At 31.9% G+C, this 23,079-nt stretch overlaps 1 protein-coding gene across 3 annotated transcripts in view; it reads right to left on the bottom strand.

Annotated features, from left to right (window-relative positions):
* Window positions 1-14,389, bottom strand: part of LOC107449028 (transmembrane protein 272) — a 28,371-nt gene extending 13,982 nt beyond the window's left edge. The window contains exons 1-6 of one of the 3 annotated variants that reach the window (XM_071183021.1): window positions 14,164-14,389; window positions 12,195-12,339; window positions 8,677-8,731; window positions 7,496-7,600; window positions 4,327-4,386; window positions 1,329-1,535 (exon numbers count right to left, since the gene is read on the bottom strand). In XM_071183021.1, the coding sequence (XP_071039122.1) occupies window positions 1,329-1,535; window positions 4,327-4,386; window positions 7,496-7,600; window positions 8,677-8,731; window positions 12,195-12,236 (469 nt within the window). In that variant the 5' untranslated portion in view covers window positions 12,237-12,339; window positions 14,164-14,389. Of the gene's footprint in view, window positions 1-1,328; window positions 1,536-4,326; window positions 4,387-6,005; window positions 6,066-7,495; window positions 7,601-8,676; window positions 8,732-12,194; window positions 12,340-14,163 lie in introns of all 3 variants that reach the window. The other 2 variants (XM_043039761.2, XM_043039762.2) reach the window with 2 other exon arrangements.
* Between the last annotated feature and the right edge of the window lie 8,690 nt (window positions 14,390-23,079).

Raw genomic sequence — 23,079 nt, 5'->3', positions numbered from 1 at the left:
CTTATAAATCGCACAATAGCGCAAAAAATTAAAAAAGTTTTAGTAATGTATAGATGACTTAAAATTTTCAGCAATCTTTCCGATTCTTTTATAAACTGTGAAACTGTTATTATTAATCTTTATACACTTAAATGTTATTGCCAATTTTATTGCCTTGTAAAAAAATGGAATATTGATGAACATTTAGAATTTTAATACTATTACCGATTCATATTCATCGCTAACTCGAAAATTCATCTCTGTAACTATGAAAAAATATCTTAGTTATCCTAAAACAATTGAAAAATATAGTTTTTAACGTTTTTAACGCAAAATATAGTCTTTTACATATCTTTTAAATACCGCTGAAATAATCTTTTATAATCTCTTTGTTTCTATTCATTTCTTTACGTCAGTACATCACTCCGATACGTTTTAAAGAGTGGAACGTACTTGTAATTCCGGAACTTTAATTATTAATTTTCCTTTTAAAATAATTTATTTTATCATTAAAAAAAGTTTGAGTATAATCAGCTCATAATACTAATTTGAAAGCTAACTTTGCAAATAGGCGAGATTAAAACAGTTAACAATGAACAACTAATTCCCGTTTTATTTTATGACGTAGTGAAGTTAATTGCTAAACGACGACATTTGCCTCATTTTCATCAAAATCTAAACAAATACTGGTTTTAAGGCCCGCTTGATCCTCTACAAACGGGGCTTGTTAAGTAATAGAGTCGGTTGTACCTCTATCCTGTCTTTCCCCGGTACATATATTAACATAAAATAGTGGTAATATGTATTAGTACTTTGATTCAGTGGTGTCACCTGTTGTCGAACTTCGTAATTAATTTCAAATATAGGAAAGATTAAATAAACTAGTTTCCTAAGCAAAGTGAAGTAAGCATGCGCGTCACGATACTGTAGCTCACAAATGGATTTTTAAAATTGTCAGTGATTTTTGAGTTGTCCTGTACACACATTAATATATACTAATATCGATAGATTCTAATATTAATATATTCTAATGTTAATATATTCTAATATATTAATATATTCCATTATATTGATATATTCTATTATATTAATATATTCTAACAATCTAATATTAATTAATATTAATATAAACTAGCACTTTGGTTCTGTAGTGCCATCTGTTGAGGAACTTTAAAACTAATTTTATAGCTAGGTGAGATTGAACAATCTAATTTCCTAAGCAAAGGGAAGTAAACCATATATTTTACTATACTTCGATTGTTCTTAAATGAACTTTTAAAATTGTCAGACTTTTTTGGGGGACATATATTAATATAAACTAGCATTAAAGAGGTTTGAAAGATAGTTACTAGCAAGGAACCATCCAAGCATGAACAAGTTGAGAACGAGGTTAATCCATCCAATGACTGTGTGTCTTTTAGGAATACCGGTTTCAGACAATCTCTTGAATCTATCCACAAAATTGATGACGTTGCTGAGCATGGCAACACATCCGGCAACAATCAGACTGATTGGTATCATCTTCTGAGCAGGACAATCATGGAAATATTCAGCTCCTGTTTTCAATGACATGATTTTTAAATATATACGTATATATGTATGTATTGATAAAGGTACATGGTATTCCTCAATTGCTTCCCTTAAAGATGTTTTTCAAAGCTTTGGCCCGAAAAAAAATCCATAGTTTAATCGCTTTTACTCTAGAGGCTAAGTTGTAATTTTAGACTATACATATCATAGTTCCGTAAAAATTTATCCGGGCTTTAGAGAGGACAAATAGTTTAAATGTCTAAAAATTATTGTACTTTTTTTTTTAAAAAAAAATTCCAATTTAGCGAGATTTTTTTATGAATATGAAGATCAAAATTAACGAATAATTTTCAATTTTCGCAAACTTGTATATAATCCTAGGTTAATCAAAGTAGTTGCCAGGAATCGGTACAAACTACGGCTTTTTGTATCGCACTACTCGATACACTACTTTTTTTAAGCATCACACTGCACTACAAACTACAAAAAAAGGTAGCGACTACAGTAGTTTCGCTACTTGTCGTGCGCAAATTCGACCACTGGGTTTTTATCACTTTTCAGTTCATTTTATCACTTATCAGTTTTATCCGAGACTGATCTTGATGCTTTTAATCTTAAAAACAGCATCAAAGATATTAAATATTTCAATATACATGCTACCATGAATGACCGAAATCAAGAGAATGTCATTTCGGACATTTACCAAAGCGACTATGAGATTGTCAAAATTCATTGGTGGAAGACCACCCATTTCAATCATTCACATTACCCTATAGATATGAAACCATTGAGGAAACGTAGTGAGAAACAACATTGTGCAAGAGAACATTTTAGTTAATAATAGAAAAATTAAAAGATTTTTATCTCAACAATATTATGATTTTGTGTAGTTTTTGTTACAGTGTTCAGATTACGGAAATTTGTAAAGCATCTAACTGGAAACAACACATAGAAAGATATCAGTCCTCCAATTTTTTTATATGCATAATCCTGGTAGCACAATTTTCCTAGTCAATCTGCAGCATCCAAATTTGTCTGCTAAACAGCGCTGTCAGACAATTATTGTATGGTACTGTGAATGACCGAAATTATACTCGTATACCCCAAATAAGTGTTTATTTTGAATTTAAGCCGCATACATTGTCTATATATGATACTGTGAATGACCAAAATTGGTGATTGTTGACTTCCACCGGTAAATATTGACAATCACATAGTCGCTTTGGTAAATGTCCGAAATATATACTAGGTCTAGTTAAGTGCCACTGCCCGGTATATATTTGCTCGGTATGCCCTACATCAATGTTTTTTTAATGTCAAGTGCCACTACCCAGTATACATTTAAAAAAGTATTCCGAACACTGATATCAAATAGGATACAACAAATACATTTGGGACATTCACCAAAGTCGCTATGTGATTCTTGACATTCACTGGTGAAAGTCGACATTTTCTTGATTTTGATCATTCATGGTAACATATACAGCAAAATGTAAGGCAGATAAAAATGTATGTCGTTAAAAATTTTAATTTTTCAATTTTAATACCTTTGAAAAATGGAACAAACTCCCATACTACCTTTAACCGAATAACTAAACTTTTCGAAAATTAATACAAAATTCATTTTTCTTAATGTCAAGTCTAAAAAAGGTGAAATAATTCTTTCCTTCGTTGAGGATCGGAAAAATCTTTTATGTTTCATTTTATCTTTACTTCTTCTCTGTAATTCTTAAGTCGCTTCTTAAATTTAAAAAAAAAATAATAATAATAACCTGAAGATGCTGTTGTAATCTTCAGAAATCCTTGCAGTTGGTGGATGGTTTCTGTTACCCAGTATATATTATAAATGAATAGATTGCGTAAATAAGGATTTAGGAATTGCCGATCACTGGTCTAGTGGTCACTGTACTGGACTACTTGGCCAGTGATTGCGGGTTCGCATCCTACCGTAGGTATGGAGGAAACTTTCTCCCTCTCTGTGTTCTATGTCCTTTCTTCTGTGTGATTGTAACGCGACCAATAAACGGGTTTGTGGTTGTATGACGTGGGCGACGCTGCTCTACCGCCGTGGCTTAGCCACAGATGCCCAATGGGTAATGAGAAGAGAGTAGCATTTCTGAGGCTAATGGGCCATTAAAATAAATCAGGAATTTAAGCAAAGCTAACCCCTTCCCTTACCAACTTTTTCGAAAAAATTGCAAAAAATCAACATATTATTTTATTTTATTTATAAATACAAGGAACTAAAACAAAACATAATGCACAAGTTCTAAGTTGAAATGTTAAATTTTTTTAGGCATAAAAAATATTTAATTTACCATCAGTTTACTATCCCAAATTATCTCGCGCAAATGAAAAAAAGTTAAATATTAGTCTTTGCATATGTTCACATCTTTATAATCTGAAAAACCATCTGCGTTACTTTCACTTTCGCTCGCGAACGCCATTTTTTTACTCTTTTTTTCTATGTAAATTCATCTACCAATACAATTGCACAAAACACGTCTGCAGTCCCACAAATAACGAGACTCACAAGCAAAAATTGACAAACTTCCAATCACAGCGAATTATTGTTATTTTTTGTTTTGCTTCCAACCGAATGAAAACGTGATAAAACAAAACGTATTGACGATTTCTGCTATGCCCGAGTTTACTCGGGATAGTAAATATTTGCAATGTATACATACCCGAGTTAACTCGGGATAATCAGGGAAGCGGTTAATATAAGTTGAAACATACTATTTGAAACACTAGCAAGATTATGTCATATAACTCAATATAATTAATGGTTTTAAGATATCAACTAATTATACTTACCAATAACAATCATGACGATTGGAACTGTAATGATGACGATGATAACCAGCGTCCATACCACTGAAATAAAATGGTGATTTTGAGATTAAAGTAAAACTTAAAAGTCATCTATGATTTAAAATATAACCACAACACTAAATAAATAAATCAACTATGGAAATACTAGCCACCTGCGGCGTGTTTCCCTTGTCAATATTTAACATAGATTTTTATATTACCGCATGTAATAATTGCATTTTAAAAGATTACCTGAATTAGTGTTTAATGTTTTCTAATACTGAATGATGAGCTGTGGTGGCTCAGGGGATAGAGCGTCGGCCTTCAAATAAGGTGAACTTGTTCGAATCCCAGCGATAACTGATTTATACGAATTCTGCATCCGTCTAGCACCGACCACAGTGCTGACGTAAAATATCTTCAGTGGTAGACGAATCATGGGTTAGAGTCCCCTTGCCGTTAGGCTAACCGTGGGAGGTTTTCGAGGGTTTCCCTCTCAATGTAACGCAAATGCTGGTTAGTTCCATCAAAAAGTCCTCCACGAAGGAAAATTTCTCCCAATACTTGATCCAGGTGTTCGCTTGTCTTCTGGGTAGGAATCAATTTACAAGGCTGCAGAGTTGAACATTGATAGTCGTAAACTCAACATTGGGTCTGCTGTTCGACACTAGTTATCATTATAATTTTAATATTATAATATGCCATTGCATACGAAAAAAACGAGGGCTTCTAGCAAAATATTTTTCTTTCAGAACAACTTTCTGCAGATTACACGGGTTTGAGAAACTCTACACGCTATACCTAAAAACGATATTACGCGTTTTAAACATGAGTTTTACTAAAATAGAATGCACCTGGTGGTCGAAATTTGAACTAATATTTTATTGCAGATTTCATTTCCGTATACAGTGCATATCGAAGTTTCAGTGGCATTTGTAAATTAAAACAGACTATGTGTCGATCTTAATATATGGAGTATTACCTGCTATAGATAATATCAATTAATTAAAGAAAGAAATAATTCCACGTTTTTATATTTTAGGAGAAGCAGGAGGGCAAGCATTTATTTTAGTGTCGTTGCCCTATGTAAGTCACATTGAGTTATTTCATGGTTTTCTCGGAACGCTGGAAGAAAGGAATGCCACATTTAGAAAAGATAAAATAGGTAAAGTTTTTAAATTACAGTATGCACAAACCACAGAAAACAATTAAATACTCTTAGTAAATTTAGGTCTAGTCTTAGATCGAATCTTCACATACTAAGACTGAATCTTAGTGATTTANTACTTTCACTTTCGATCGCGAACGCCATTTTTTTACTCTCTTTTTCTATGTAAATTCATCTACCAATACAATTGCACAAAACACGTCTGCAGTCGCACAAATAACGAGACTCCCAAGCAAAAATTGGCAAACTTTCAATCACAGCGGATTATTGTTATTTTTTGTTTTGCTTCCAGCCGAATGAAAACGTGATAAAACAAAACATATTGACGAATTCTGCCATGCCCGAGTTTACTCGGGATAGTAAATATTTGCAATGTATACATACCCGAGTTAACTCGGGATAATCAGGGAATCGGTTGATATAAGTTGAAACATACTATTTAAAACACTAGCAAGATTATGTCATATAGCTCAATATAATTAATGGTTTTAAGATATAAACTAATTAAACTTACCAATAACAATCATGACGATTGGAACTGTAATGATGACGATGATAACCAGCGTCCATACCACTGAAATAAAATGGTGATTTAGAGATTAAAGTAAAACTTAAAAATCATCTATGATTTAAAATATAACCACAACACTAAATAAATAGATCAACTATGGAAATACTAGCCACCTGCGGCGCGTTTCCCTTGTCAATATTTATGCATGTAATAATTGCATTTTAAAAGATTACCTGAATCAGTGTTTAATGTTTTCCAATACTGAATCATGAGCTGTGGTGGCTCAGGGGATAGAGCGTCCGCCTTCGAATAAGGTAAACTTGTTCGAATCCCAGCGATGACTGATCGATACGAATTCTGCATCCGTCTTGCACCGACCACAGTGCTGACGTAAAATATCTTCAGTGGTAGACGAATCATGGGTTAGAGTCCCCTTGCCTTTAAGCTAACCGTGGGAGGTTTTCGATTGTTTCCCTCTCAATGTAACGCAAATGCGGGTTAGTTCCATCAAAAAGTCCTCCACGAAGGAAAATTTCTCCCAATACTTGATCCAGGTGTTCGCTTGTCTTTCGGATTGGCTTGGAAATTACAAGGCTACGGTGTTGAATATTAGTAGTTGTAAACCCAGAAATTGGGTCGGGCATTCAACGACGGTTATAAAATAAAATAAAATTCCCTATTCAAACATAGCTCTATAAAACTACACAAAAATAGCTATTATGACAGCTTCTTGTCTCTCAATAATTGCCATTTTAAACAAAGGGGAATCATTTTTAAATTAGTCAGTAGGGAACAAATCCGGATAACATGGCGGAGGAGACGGAACTTCTTGCAACAATTCAATCAGTTTTTGTTTTCTCTTTTGAGTGCGTTTTCTGAAAAAAAGATGTTCCGATTTATCATTCAGAAAAATAACTTTTACCGATGAGATGGTGACAAAAATCAGATGTTTAATCCAATTTGTTCTGTTACAATCTCTTTGAATACTTCAAAAAAATGGATTTTTGTGAATAAATAAATAATTTAGAGAAGAAAATTTAATGGTAAAAAAATAAAAATCAGATGTTTAATCCAATTTGTTTTGTTGCAATCTCTCTGAATTCTCTCTCTCAAAAAAAGGGGGATTTTTGTGAATAAATAAATCATTCAGAGAAACAAAATTTATCGTGAAACAAAAATCAGATGTTTAATCCTATTTTTTCTGTTATAATCTCTTTAAATACTTTAAAAAAATGGATTTTTGTGAACAGTAAATAAAAAAAACAACCTCATTTTATATGAAATGACAAATCAGAAAAAAAAATGGTTGCTGATATAAATAATAGTTGTGAATAAATAAATCATTCAGAGAAACAAAATTTATCGTAAAACAAAAATCAGATGCTTAATCCTTTTGTGAATAATAAATAAAAAAACAACCTCATTTTATATGAAATGACAAATCAGAAAGAAAAAATGGTTGCTGATATAAACGTTAAAGCTATAAAACTTACGTGATCCGATGAGAAGTGCGAAGAAGGCAAGACAGAAGCTGCAGCATCCGATGTTTTCTTCTTTTGCCTTCTTAACTTGTGACAGAAATGACTGGGGTACAGCTTCTGAATATAAAATGAAAATTAGAAGGCAGCAGAAAACAGTGATGATCGTTTGAAAAAGATTATCACAAAAATTAAAATTGAATTTGTTTTTATTTAATGATCAATACTGTTTCCCAAGTCGAAATTTTTGATGGTTTTCCATTGATGGAACAACATATTCTTGATGGTAACCATCAATAATTTCATCATGAACTATTATATTTCTGATGGTAATCACCATAAGTAACCAACACCCTAATGTAGGAATTCGGACAGATTTATGATGGTCCAACGGAAGAATGGAAACTTGTTCTGATAGTTTGTTCATGCTGAATCAGCAGAAATTTCCATCATAATTTCTAAGAAATCAAAAGTTAGAACGATCAATGAACAACCATCATCCCAATGTAGGAATTCAGACTGATTTTTGATGGTCCAACATAAAAAAGCAAATTGTTTTGATGGTATATTCGTGAGAATCAAAAAGAATTCCCTTTAAACCATCATGGAAATGTATAGTTGGAACCATCAAGTACCATCACGATCCATGAGAATACAAACTTCTCCTGATAGTTAATCATATAGTATCGAAGTAGCATTTTTTATCATGGTAAAGGCCTGGTTTCTTAGGACAGAACGCCGTCAGCTGGAAATCAGCGCTAACCTCTGATTGGTCCATTTGTGAGTTTGATAGTATGCGTCATCGGGTTCAAGATGAGCTTTCGATGACGTACACTATCAAACTCACAAATGGACCAATCAGAGGTTAGCGCTGATTTCCAGCTGACGGCGTCCTGTCCTAAGAAACCAGGCCTTAAGATGGAAGTTTGCTTTCATATCAAAAACCACGAATGCATAATGGAAAATGTGGGATGATGGTGACTATCAAATCATGTTGGACCATCATGAATCGCCCTGAAACTCACATAAGCCATCAAAATGATTTGAGGAGACCATCAAGAACTTTGACTTGGGTTAAAGTAAAATTCTGTTTACAGCAAGTGAGTAGTATTAAGATTGACATTTTTAAAATGTGACTCAATGTGTTCTTTTTCTAAGTTAACTCCATATTTTATGATTTTGAAGGTTTACGTTACCATTGCCTCCTCCTCCTGTTCCTCCTTCAATTGCTTGATAATCACTTTTTCCAACCTGCATTGAAATGAAATAAAATTACTGAATGAATTAGAAATAAAAAGAAAAGGAATTCAGAGATAAAAAAATCAGTTTATTTCATGCCAACGGTAAATAGTAAAACTCTAAAATCAAGTTTGAATTTCATTCTTGGTTTTAGTATTATTTCAGTATTTTTTCTTAAACAAAAAGTATTTTATTATATTTGATGAGTTAAATAATTGTTGAAGTATGTTATATGTTAACATTAAATATTTAATTACTTTATATTCGCTGTGTCTGATAAATTCTTTTTTTTATTTTTTATTACTAATGCCCACCTGTGTTAACATCCGTCAATTCAGGCATTTACAGGGCGATTTTGGTGACCTCTTTTTCAGGGGCACCATATTAGGTGGGTTAACATCGCTCCCACAGCGAGGACAGCTAGTACAGAGAAGGAAAGAACATCCATCCATTGCCCGGGATTCGAACCCAGAACCTTTCTGATACAAGGACAGTTCCCTGCCCCCTACACAGGCCGGTCGGCTGTCTGATGAATTCAATAAAGAACATTACGGGGTAGCAAGCGTAGTCCACGTCACTAAATTTATACTTTTATTGTTGTCTGATACCACGTGCCTTTTTTACTTTAATTCCTACTTTTAGTTCACACTCTCCCTATATATCTTGTTCCAATTTTCAATCGTTAATGAAATACTTTTTATTCATCCACTCAACTTCAAATACATTTTTTTAAAAATTTTATAGTGAATGACACTTGATGTTAATACAGTTTTTTTTTTCAAATATTAATTAATTCATTAAGTTTAACTAATTAATTTTAGTTTTATATGGGAGAAAAAATTATAATCATTTAATAAAAAGTAACTAAAATAAAAAATTTTTTTGTTGACCTAAGTAGGAATTGACTTCAAAATTTTTTTTTTTAATATTACTTGTTTAATTGTTTAATTATAAAAGTATAGGAGAAAGAGACCCTGGAAAAAAGAATTTTAATTGGAATGTTCAATATTTCCATGCTCAAAATTTTGAACTAAATTTTGATCAAAAATTTGAATGCTCAAAATTTTGATATTTCAGAATCCATCAATTTGTAGTGGAAAGATTCATAAGTAAGGAGAATTTTTTAACAATTCACGTATTTCAAAGTTTTAGTGTATATGTTACCGAGAATGACCGAAATCAAGAGAATGTCGACTTTCACAGGTGAATGTCAACAATCACATAGTCACTTTGACGAATGTCCAAAATATCTGTTATATCAGATTGGATATTAATTTATTCTTTGATATTATTATATTTATTCGATATTTTAATATCTGCTGAGGATAGATTAGGAGAAACAGTGTTCGGAGTACCGGTTAAATGCATGCCGGACAATGGCACTTGACCTTAAAATAACATTGAATTAGGGCATACCGGGCAAATGTATACCGGGTAGTAGCACTTAACTAAACTAGACCTAGTATACATTTCGGATATTTACCTGAATGACTATGTGATAGTCAACATTCACAGTAGGAAGTCAACAACCACCCATTTCTGTCATTCGCAGTAACATATATAAATATTTTATCAGAAGTAAATAAACATTCGAATTTCAACTCGTGAAACAAAAACAAAACAGAAAAAATGTTTTCTAATGAGGCAACAAACTAAAAATAATATGGTTTGTAACAAATTTAAAAATAAGTTTTCTAATAATTTCAAAAATTTAAATAATCCTTTTTTATTAAAAAAAAAGGGTTCACGAGGACATCTTTTTTGTATAAAGCTCCCTAGAATAGCTTATATTTTGTGTAGCTTTAGCTATGTATTAAAGCCAGTATACATTTGCCCAAGGAGAAAACTAACTCTAAAGGAGACATTACTCTAAAGGAGAAAAACTGGCGAACAAGTGTCAAAAGTAGAGAGAAGTGGATTCGAATTCAAAGGAAGGCACTGGCCCACCCTGGGTTGTCTAGCCAGATATGATGATGATGATACATTTGCCCTTTATGCTCTATATAAATGTTTTTTTAAGGTCAAGTGCCACTCGCTAGCATGCATTTACTCGGTTTTCCAAACACTGATGTTTCTCCTAATATATCCTCAGCTATAAAGTTATATTTAACAGAATTTCATTATCCAAGAATTTAACACTAGATTGCTTACGGAAGTCATTTTGACTGCTTTTAATTTCAATTAGAAAAACAATAATGTATATAATGACACTATTTTTTAGAATTTTGCACAATATATAATTTTTTTAATGTTGATATTTACTAATAGCTTGTTATATAACTGTAAATAATATAAAAAATATAAAAAATATTAAAAATTAATTTTAAACAAAATTCTTTAAACATTATTTATTCCTTTACAATGCAGTCATTTTGACTGCTTTTGGGCAAATATAGGTATATACTAAGTTTCAGTTTTTATAGTGTTAATAACATAAATACCAGAAAACTGTTTAGTCTGCATTAGATTTTAATGATTTGAAATGCAAGCGAGAGGTGTTATACACTATGCCTGACAAAATTTAAAAAAAACCCGAGCTGCCTTGAAAAGGGTGGTGAATCCAGTGAACATTGTTAATTACCTGACGAAGTTTAACCCCGTAAAATATTTTACAAAAAATGGAAACTTTGTAATGATTATACGTAAAGGATAGAAAAACGTAAAAAATCCTAAATATTTATCGAAAGAAATTAAATGGATTTCACTACATCAGTGAGAAATTATGGCGAATCACAATGCTGTGCAAATCAACAACAACCTAAGATTATAACTTATTATCGTATTTCTTGAACTTGATTTTACGATAAAGTTATTCAACTTAAAAGGAAACATAATTAAACTTATGCTGACATGAACTACATTATGATTTAACTAAATATCATCGAGCTTAAAAGTGAAATACATAAAGACGAGATTTTTCAGTTTTAAATTATTTCGTTTTTCTGTTATAAAATGCAAAGAGTTGACACTGAAGACGTCTATTTCGTTAGATAAATATTTCACTTAGCAAACGATATTTAATACATTCTTTTAAAATAAATAAAACTGAATATCATCGAGCTTAAATGTGAAATACATAAAAACGAGATTTTTTTAGTTTTAAATTATTTCGTTTTTCTGTTATAAAATGCAAAGTGTTGACACTGAAGACGTCTATTTCGTTAGATAAATATTTCACTTAGCAAACGATATTTAATGCATTCTTTTAAAATAAATAAAACTAAATATCATCGAGCTTAAAAGTGAAATACATAAAGACGAGATTTTTTAGTTTTAAATTATTTCGTTTTTCTGTTATAAAATGCAGAGTGTTGACACTGAAGACGTCTATTTCGTTAGATAAATATTTCACTTAGCAAACGATATTTAATATTTCTTTTAAAAGAAAAAAAACATTTTATGGAACTTATATAAAAATACGCACATGATGTGATTAACTATAGATAACATGAGAAAAAAAAGAGATGTAACTCACCCCTTGTTCATTGGGAACAAGTTTATCCGTGCTCTGATACATGACGTTTTAAGTCACGAGGTTCTTTCTAATGATAATGACAAGGCAAAGATAACAGGTGTATCAACAGCTATTCTTCTTCTGTGTTACCTTGAATACGTTTCGTCTATTAAATGAACAAAAATATTTATAAATACAGACAGCAGTTCATATTGCAGTTAAACGGTTTCCATAAATAAGGGTATATGAGGGAGCCCAGTGTTTTCTTCAATCTAAGAATACATTGCTTTACACTTTTTTTTTTGGTAATGATATTTTGTAAACATTAATTTTTCATCTAAATTCTAATAACCAGGTGTAAAAACGCTTCATTTTCATTTTCTCTCTTTTTCATGAATGTTGAAAACTTTGACTTCAACTTCAAAAATAATGTAGCCTGCTAATATGTTATTTTTGAAGTCCTAGAATTACGTACTGCTTTTGCAAAATCAGAAAAAAAACTAGATATATTTTTGCTTTGTTAAATAAATCATTATTAGAAATATTAAAAAGTTTTATTAGTTTACCGGAAGTAAGAAAGGCATTTTGCATTTTGAAAATTACCATTATTTGTTATTTTTTTCCTTGATTTATGTATAGGATCAATATTAATAAATTTTGTTTCGATGGTTAAAGTATGAAAAGTATTATTAAAAATTCAATAAACGTAATTTCTTTTCGTTCATGACTAATATTTGAGATCAATATCAATAAATTTTGTATTCATACCAGAAGTATGAAAAGTATTATTGTATGATTAAAAAAATCACAATTGATTGTTGCTTTTTTGTTGATGATTTCGAAATAGCACTAATAAACTTTTTATTCCTAAACCAAAAGTTTGGAAAGCAATGTGCAATATTCAAAAAGTCTTATTCACTATTTCTTTGTTAACGATTAATATTTATGAGCACATTATCCAGGTAATTCCTAGATCACCTAGGTAATTTGAGAACTGAAACTTTTTATTTTCGCTTTTTTAACGAATTACTCTAGTTATTCCTCACTTTAGCTAGATAATTTGTAAAATAACTGATTTCTGCAACGATTTTAAAACATTTAATTCTTTGTATTACAGTTTTTGAAGTGATTGATTCTAGTAACTCATGAGTTGAAAGTTAAATTGTTGCAGTTGATTGTTTAGATAAAGAAAAAAAAACATTAATTTAAGAGCTCAGAAACGCTGTTGTTGCCCTAGAAAACTTCAAAGAGCACATAGTAGGTAATGTGCACATTATCTGGGTAATTCCTAGATTACCTTAGCAATTTGAGAAATGAAACTTTTTTTTGGCTTCTTTAACGAATTGATCTAGTTATTCCTCACATTAGCTAAATACTTTGTAGAATAACTGATTCCTATATTTTAGCGATAACATCTACAGTCTAACCTCGATTTAACATACTTCGATTTAACGAATTCTCCGGTTTAACGAATATTTTCTCTGTCCTGACAAAAAGGGTGCTAAAATCAACATTTAACAAATCATTTAACAAATTTTCAGCTTTGATTTAACGAACGACAATAGCTGGAAAAAATTCTCACATAAAACTAAAACTGTTAAAATTTTTAATATTTCCCACCCTAATCCAAATGTGTAATTATATGTATGCATTAAGTTTCAAAAGCAAGTAGCAATTAATAATTAAAATCATTTTAAAGTCGATTCCCTAACACATAATTTATAATTTTTAAGCCCGTAGTAAACAATAACCACTTTTTTCATACCTGAATATCTAAGGGTATTTTGCATTGATATTTTTATACCATAATCTTTAAAGAAAATTGATATCCGATTTAACGAATGTATTTGTTGATCCCAATCAATTCGTTAAATCGAGGTTCAACTATACTTTGGTTTTAAATAAGTCTTAAAAATGCTTTGTAAGGAAACCAACAAATGTAATACCGAATCTTAAAACTATGTATACAAAGTGGACAATCTGCACTCACCTGTAGTTGCGTCGTTGAATAATCCAAAGGCTTGTTTGAACTCCCCGACCTGCGCATCAAATATTTATAGTGCTTCCATTAAAGTATAACGTTGTTCAACATAACGTAATGAATCAAATTAGATTTCTAAAATTGCATTTTTTTCACTAAAAGAGTAGCATACGTCAGATCACGGATTTTGATTGTTATCTTGTTTTTGATTTTATCGCCTGATATCATATCATGCATGTTTTATTACACCACTTATTGACATACACCGTCAAACTACTATGACTGTTTTTTTATTTATTTTCGGTTTCTTCACCATCATTTACTTTAACATGCAAATTATGAAGCGTACCCGTGTTTATAAATATCATCACGTGAATTGTGTTGCGAATTTCAATGGACTGTAATAGATAAAGGATCTTAACTCACTCTCCAATTTTTGAAGGTCCCTTATGTAAACAATAACCTAAAAGTCTAGTTAGGAGTTATAAAAATTAAACTAATAACTATTGTGATTTCATAATAAAAATGATGTTAATTACTGTTGTAACTATATCTTATTTCAGAACCGTCGTTGAACAGCCGACCTAATTTTTTGTGTTTACGACTACTTAATCTTCAACTCCGTGGTCTTGTAGTTTTAGAACCACTCCAGAAAACAAGGGAATTCCTGGATCAAGTATTGGAAGAAATTTACCTACGTAGAAGACTTTTTGATAGAACTAACCCGCATTTGCTTTGCATGGAGAAGAAAAACCACAATAACCTTCCACGGTTAGATTGACGGCAAGGGGACTCGAGCCCATGATCCGTCTACCACTGAGAATATTTTTGGTCTGTGCGAGCTGGATGCGAAATTCATATCGACCAGTCAACGCTGTGATTCGAACCCGGTTCCCCTTAGTGGAAGGCAAACGCACTATCCCCTGAGCCATCACGGCTCCTTACAATTGTAATTAAAAAATAGTTAACTAACTAACGGAGGCTTGTTCAGAAAAGACAAGGCAAAGAGTAGGACTAGGGCAAAATTAGGACATTTTGTGACTAGCCTGGGGCTTATGATAGCATTTTTTTTGGCTCCTTTTAAAAACTCTTTCAAAAACGGGAAACGATTGAAAACACTGCTTAAATAAATTATATCATTTCTTTTGGATAATTTCTAAGGCAGGTTTTATTTGTAAAATAAATGAAAAGTTTAAGCGTGAAAAAAGTAGTTTTTAGAATATTTTAAAATATTTAAGAAATAGTAATGGGGTACATTTGTTCCGTGAACAACCGAAATCAAGAAAATGTCGACTTTCACCGGTGAATGTCTACAATCACATAGTCTCTTTGGTGAATATTTGTTATATCCGATTTGAAATTAATTTATTCGATGATATTATTTTATTAATTTGATATTTTAATATCTGCTGTGGATAGATTAGGAGAAACATCAGTGTTCGGAGTACCGGTTAAATGTTTACTGGGCAGTCGCACTTGACCTTAAAAAACATTGATGTATGGCATACCGGGCAGTGGCACTTAAGTAGACCTAGTATAGATTTCGGACATTTACCAAAGCGACTATGTGATTGTCAACATTCACAAGTGGAAGTCAACAACCACCGATTTCGGTCATTCACAGAAGCACATTTTCGAAGGAAAAAAAGAAGACAGGCAGTTTGTTATATTTTGTCACCATTAACAATGCCCTTTTGTACTAGTAACACTAAATAAAATGTCAGTTGTAATGGAACTCTACCTAGAAATATGGCAAAATATCATTTCCTTAGAAAATGAGACTTTTCTCAAACTCAACTATTCTAAACACTAGTTTATAATAAACTAGAGGATTTATTTGTAGAAAAGATTTAATGAATGAAAATTAAATGCATAAAAAAAAGTTGAGCGAAAATCTGTTAAACCGACGAATTCCTTCTTTAAAAATTTACAATAAAGCGACGGTTATCTAAGTTTTATTGACTTATTTTCTCGTGCAATACCGTTATTATTTTCAATTGAAAGCTCATGAAATATTAACTCTTTTGATTGCCAACTTTTGTATTAAAATGCTTTATTAAATGCTTAATTGATCTAATGTATTAAAATGCCAACACTTAAATTTTTTTGCATAACATTAAAATTAACTTTTGAATTCATTTTTTTTTCCTGACAAATTATCAATATTTGAGAATTTAGAATACGCCGAAAGTAATTACCTAAAAATGAAATTAATATTTATGAACTAATGTCTGCCCGATCGACCAAAATAATATTGTACAGATTGTGATTGCCCATCCCCATGTTTTATTTTATTTTATAACCGCCGTTGAACAGCCGATCCAATTTTTTGGGCTTACGATTACTAATAACAAGCTTAAGCCCGTCCCGCCCCCGTAAGGGGGCATCCAGGGGCACTCCGAAAGTTCGAAGTGAGCGTAACAGTTCAATTACATGAGCAAACATATTCAAAATTTTCAAATTAGAGTTTTAACAAATAGGTGGAATATTGAATATGAAATCCAAAAAACAGTGCTACTTAGAAATTAACTAAGCAAACAAACATTACAAAGAAAATAAACAGTAACAATCAGAAGAGATATTGATGTCGCATCTTCAGTAGGGGTGCAAAGTTAATAAAAGGAAACAATTTCGCATGGAAAATATAGGATGTTTGTAACTCAGAATATAATTACGGCTGGCACAACAGTACTAAAGGTATCAAATTCCAGTAATTTTTTTTCTTTTTTTTTTAAACAGAAAGGATTTACGATTACTAATGTTCGACTCCGTATCCTTGTAGTTTTGAACCTAATCCAGAACACAAGGGAACTCCTGCCTTAAGTATTGGGGGAAATTTGCTTTCGTGGAGGATTTTTTGATCTAACTAACCAGCATTTGCATCACACGGAGAGGAAAACCACGAAGACTTCTCATGATTAGCTTGACGGCAAGGGATCTCTTAACTATGATCCGTCTACCACTAAGGATATTTTACGTCAGTCTTGTGGTCGGTGCAAGACAGATGTGGAATTCGTATCGATCAGGCATCGATGGGATTCGAATCCGGTTTACCTCATTAGAAGGCGAACACTCTGAGCCCTCATTGCTCACTTCCCCATATTAATAGCACTTTGTCAGCTCTATTGTGACGTATGGGACGTATATGTGACGTATGTGACATAGTATGTGACGTATTGTGACGTAAAGAATCCATATTTTATAGGACAAGAGCCAGAATCCTCCTAAAAAAAGATATATTTATTTTTAAAAAAAATTGTTCTTGATTTCGTTACTTAAAATATCGTTCCCCCACTGCTATAAATTCATATTACATTATCCATAGTGTCCACACCTCAAACCATTAAAAATTGCACTTAGTACGTGAAAAACCGATGATTGGATCAAAAGTTATTCACATTGCAAGGTTCGAAAATTATATCGATCTGCAACATGAGTAAAATAGAATTTAATGATTAGAGCTTGCAAAAATTATGATCACGCATTAAATATTTAAACAGAACTAACGGAATGAGGCGGATAAACGATGTATAAGTTGTATGACAAAATAAATTATATTTAATAAGTTACTGACGTTACAAAACGTTACTGAATTTTATTGTATATATAAGATTTAGTGAGTCAAAAGTAGCTTATTTTTTATACCCTTGGATAAGTTTATTCTTATTCATTCCAACAATACGAAGAAAAAAAACTATATTGTTGTTAATTCCTTTTCATAACTTTTTACATAATTTTATGAAATTTAAAAATTTAGAGAACTGGTAATTTAAAAAATATCGTTTCCACTTATTTTTATTCTCAATTGCTGTTTTGTTTTGCCTTTCTGCGATATAAAGTTAGGAGGATTATGCACCAATAATTTTCTTTAGCTATTGTTGTTGCCTTATGACACTCGTCAATATTTACAAGCCTATTTTAAAGCAGATGGGCTCACTTTTTCTTATCTTCCAGTGGTGCCATCTATGACCGAGAATTCGACTTCTGCCACACGCATAAATCACAGCCCGTTTTACAAGGAGGACACATTCGTAACTCCGAATTGAACCAGAGCACGATCAATCTCCGATCCAGCACCTCCAGAGGTATTGATTTGTTATGGGAATTTTTGACCCTGACAGATTTAGAGTGCACCAATCACCATATTGCTCACGGGGAATCTTCAGCCGGCCGGGATCAAACTCACGACTTCCTAGACATTGGCCCTACAAATCAAGCTGTATCCCGGGCGGTTTTTTTAAATGCATAGTGGAATAGCCCAAACAAAGACATGCGATACTTATGCTAGTCTAATTTACTGTTTTTAATTAAATTGAAATGAAAATTTTGGTTATCTTCTTAATTTCTCTCTCTTTGTAAATACGTCTTATCTAAGAATGTTTAGCTTTGACATAAATTACATTCGGGCATGTAATTTGTGAATTAGCCTGCCCAACAGTGTACGTAAAAGTTTTGTTAATTTTTGACCTCTGTCAGTTTTTTTTTTTTTTCATTTTAAAAGATTTTTTTCTAACGAAATATATGAAACTCAGAAATGCAATGAAATCTTAATAATTTGTTAAAATAAAGACAACTCGGAGATGTAGTGTGGCCAGAACTTCCCGATACCACGTTAAGTGAAATGTGGTTTAAGAATTTCAATGAAGAAAATACTAAATTTTACTATATAATTTTAATAATTCATTTATTTTTATTAAAATGTTTTCAAGTCTTATCTGCTTGAGCCGTAGTAGCTCAGGGGATAGTGCTATCGCCTTCCAATGAGGTGAACCGAGTTCGAATCCCAGCGATGGCTGATCAATATGAATTCCGCATCCGGCTCGCACTGGCCACAATGCTGAAGTAAAATATCCACAGTGGTATGCGGACCATGGGTTAGATCCCTTTCCTGCTAAGTTAACCGTGAGAGGTTTTCGAGGTCTGCCTCTCCATGTAACGCAAATGCCGGTTAGTTCCATAAAAAGGTCCTCCGTCTTAGGAAAATCATGGAAGTAATAAATAAATAAAAAATAATGTAACTTGAGTAAAAAAACTTGCTAGTTGTTCATCAAAAATTATCTTATCAAAAGTTACTTTAGATTCCAACATCCCTCCCTCCCCTAAATTTTTTACCTCCACGACACTGATTTTTAGCCCAACAAGTTTTTTTTAGACTATTTTCAAGTTTACGGTTTTCCGAGAAAAATGTGCGACAAAGTAAATAAATTTTTTATAGATATCTCAACAGATAAAACTGAATTCCCGTGTGCATCTGATAAAACTAGTTTTTGATTCTATGAACCTCAAGCGTTTCAGAAATAACGTGATTATTGAAATGACACAGCAAAAAAAGAATTGTTATCTTACACATCGTAATTATCTGTTGCTTATTCTGAAAATAACGAGAAATTAACTATTCTCGAACACATGAATTAAGGGAACGATTTATATTATTTAATGTTAATTTTAGTATCCATTTAGGAAATTAACTACCCTCGAAAACACGAATTAAGGAAACGATCTATACTATTTAGTGTTAATTATAGTATCCATTTAGGAAGTTAACTCCTCTCGAAAACATGAACTGAAGGAACGATCTATATTATTTAATGTTAATTTTAGTATCCATTTAGGAAATTAATTACTCTCAAAAACATGAATTAAGGAAACGATCTACATTATTTAATGTTAATTTCAGTATCCATTTAATAAATTAACTACTCTCGAAAACATGAATTAAGGGTACGATCTATATTATTTAATGTTAATTTCAGTATCCATTTAGTAAATTAGCTACTCTCGAAAACATGAATTAAGGGAACGATCTATATTATTTAAGGTTAATTTTAGTATCCATTTAGGAAATTAATTACTCTCGAAAACACGAATTAAGAGAGCGAGAAGAATTATAGTGAAACACCGTTATAACGATAATTCACAATAGCAGATGATATTGTCATTGTAGTGCTAAAAAAAATTCGGGCATAGACCGAATTTAATGTTAATAAAATGAATAATTAATAATATGGAATAAGTCTATAGAAACATATTTAATGCTAAATTTAATATCCATTGAGGAACAAAAAATCGACACATTCCTTTTATTTTGAACCACCATTTTGTTTGAACCTTTTATAAGGCTATGGGAAGTATAGTTACCACCAACTTCATGAATTAATATGTCGTTGGGAAGCTATTTTCCCACCTATGATTCGTGTGCAGCCCTTTGCTGAGAACTTCAGATAATACAAGAAAAAGGGCTTTGTTTACATAAGTGTGGGTAACAGCAAAGGTTCGCGTGGGTTCAAGAAGAGAGGTCAACACTGGAGAGCTATTTTTTCTTAAGCGTTAAGCAATTGCACATATATTCATTTGTTGTAGTTAGAAATTTTTTTGTTTATAAGCGAAAAAGTTGATATAATTCAGTTCGCTTTACAAAACGTGAACATCAAATTTCTATGCGATAGAGCTTTTTTTTCGAAACAATTTTGTCCTCGCGTGTAGTGAAATTTTCAAGAATGTAAATGACCATTAACAATTAATTTTTTTTTAAAAATTTATTTACATAGCTGCTAAAATTATGCTCATATACCCCAAATAAGTATTTATTTTCAATTTAACCAGCATACATTGTTACATTGTCTATATATGATACTGTGAATGATCAAAATTGGTGGTTGTTGACTTCTACCCGTGAATGCTGATAATCACATAGTCGCTTCGGTAAATGTCCGAAGTATATACTAGGCCTAGTTAAGTTTCACTGCCTGGTACACATTTGCCCGGTATGCCCTACGTCAATGTTTTTTCAAGGTTCAGAGCCAATGCCCATTACTCCGAACACTAATATTTCTCCTAATATATCCTCAGTAAGTATTAAAATATCGAATAAATATAATTATATCAGCGAATAAATTAATATCAAATCGGATATAAGAAATATTTCGGACATTCACCAAAGCGACTATGTGATTGTTGACCTTCACTGTGGAAAGTCGACATTCTCTTGATTTTGGTCCTTCACGGAAACATATATACCACATCATGTTGGACAATTATAGAGAAATAAGAGTGGTTACAAGGGGGCAAATTGTAATATCAATAAATACAAAATATTGGAGCGTTGATTACCCTGCTTCACGTTACAATCTATATGTTTTCTCAGCTAATCGCCATCATTTTCCCCTAACATTAACATAAAATTTTTTATATTTTTAGAGGCCACATATATTGTGACAACCAGACTACTGACTACCGCATTACTTTAAGAGGAAAACCTCCAAGGGTTAGCTCGATGGCAAGAGTTTCCAACCCGGGACCCGATTACCTCTGATAGTATTACACTAGTGACACTATTAGGCTATTGCGTTACACGGGATTGAAAACCATGAAAACGTTTTATTGTTAGCCAAACTGTAAGGGGATTCTAACTCATAATTCCTCGACCACCTGGGCTATTTTATGTCAGCACTTTGGTAGTTACGGCACTACTTTCTATTATAATATGTGGTACAGTGGCCTACACCTAGATAATGATGATGATAATAATAATGATGGTTCATACAATATGATACCTTATATATTGTGTGGCATTATATAATAATTGAACTACATAATGCGTGATCCTATGAAATATGTGGCCAACACTTCAGGTAATTTTGCTTAAATAATATGAGAGTGCAATTTATAGCCTGTATAACATAAAACCTAACGAAAGGAAATAACGAGGTTATAACGAAAGGCTATAAACGAATTAGGGGCCCACATTTTGGCGTAATATTTAAGTATGAATGTATATATTTTAAGTGCATAAAATAGTGTTAAAAGTAGGAAGTTGTTGTTTGTATTCTGTGTAAATATATAACCCCATATCTCCCCTTAATATTAACCTATAATATTCAAACTCGGTCAGGGATTATCTTATAACATACTAAATTAGGACCATGCCAAAGGAAATATTTAAAGACACTCTACAATATGACACAGTATTTAAGTATGTATATATATATATTATGTGCGTAGAATAGTGTTAAAATTAAAAACATTTGTCTCTCTCTCTTTATGTTTGAAGAATCGCGGGGGATTACTTAAAAAGCTTGTTTTAAGTCATACAGCCAAGTGTGAACGGAACGGTTGGGTTAAGTGGTAGAAAGCAACACATTGCTATCCCCGAGGGTCCGGGGCTCGAACTACGGACATTGGTCAATACTTAAAAATTATATTTAATAGAAATAATATTTATTTATTTAATTTAGAATGTTCTAACTTCAATAAAACATCCCCTTATTTAAATTTATAGTTTTTGGCTTTACTAAGAGTGTAATATAATAAAAGTGTTAAAATGAAGAAGTTGTTTCTTNATTAGGGGGCCCACAATGTGGCAGAGTTAAAAATTAGGGTACACGGTACAATATGGTTCCTTTGAAGAATCGCGGGGGATTACTTAAAAAGCTTGTTTTAAATCATACAGCCAAGTGTGAACGGAATGGTTGGGTTAAGTGGTAGAAAGCAACACATTGCTACCCCCGAGGGTCCGGGGCTCGAACTACGGATATTGGTCAATACTTAAAAATTATATTTAATAGAAATAATATTTATTTATTTAATTTAGAATGTTCTAACTTCAATAAAATATCCCCTTATTTAAATTTATAGTTTTTGGCTTTACTAAGAGTGTAATATAATAAAAGTGTTAAAATGAAGAAGTTGTTTCTTACATACTGCATACATATATGGCCCTATATCTCCCCTTAATATTGACCGATAAATATGAAAACAAACAAAAGGGCCCAAAACCAAAGGAAAAAATAACTAAAATTTCTTTGTCCCCCCCCCCTCTGCTTCACTACTTCAGTAATGAGAAACCGAACTTTATGGAGGTATTAAATTTTTTTTCCTCATAATAGATATATAATAATAAAATTGACTAGAACCTAAAATAACTAT

Source organism: Parasteatoda tepidariorum, chromosome 7 (genome assembly GCF_043381705.1).
Source record: "Parasteatoda tepidariorum isolate YZ-2023 chromosome 7, CAS_Ptep_4.0, whole genome shotgun sequence".
NCBI lineage: Eukaryota > Metazoa > Arthropoda > Arachnida > Araneae > Theridiidae > Parasteatoda > Parasteatoda tepidariorum.
The sequence above is the reverse complement of the archived record's forward strand: the minus strand, read 5'-3'. Positions and strand labels throughout refer to the sequence as shown.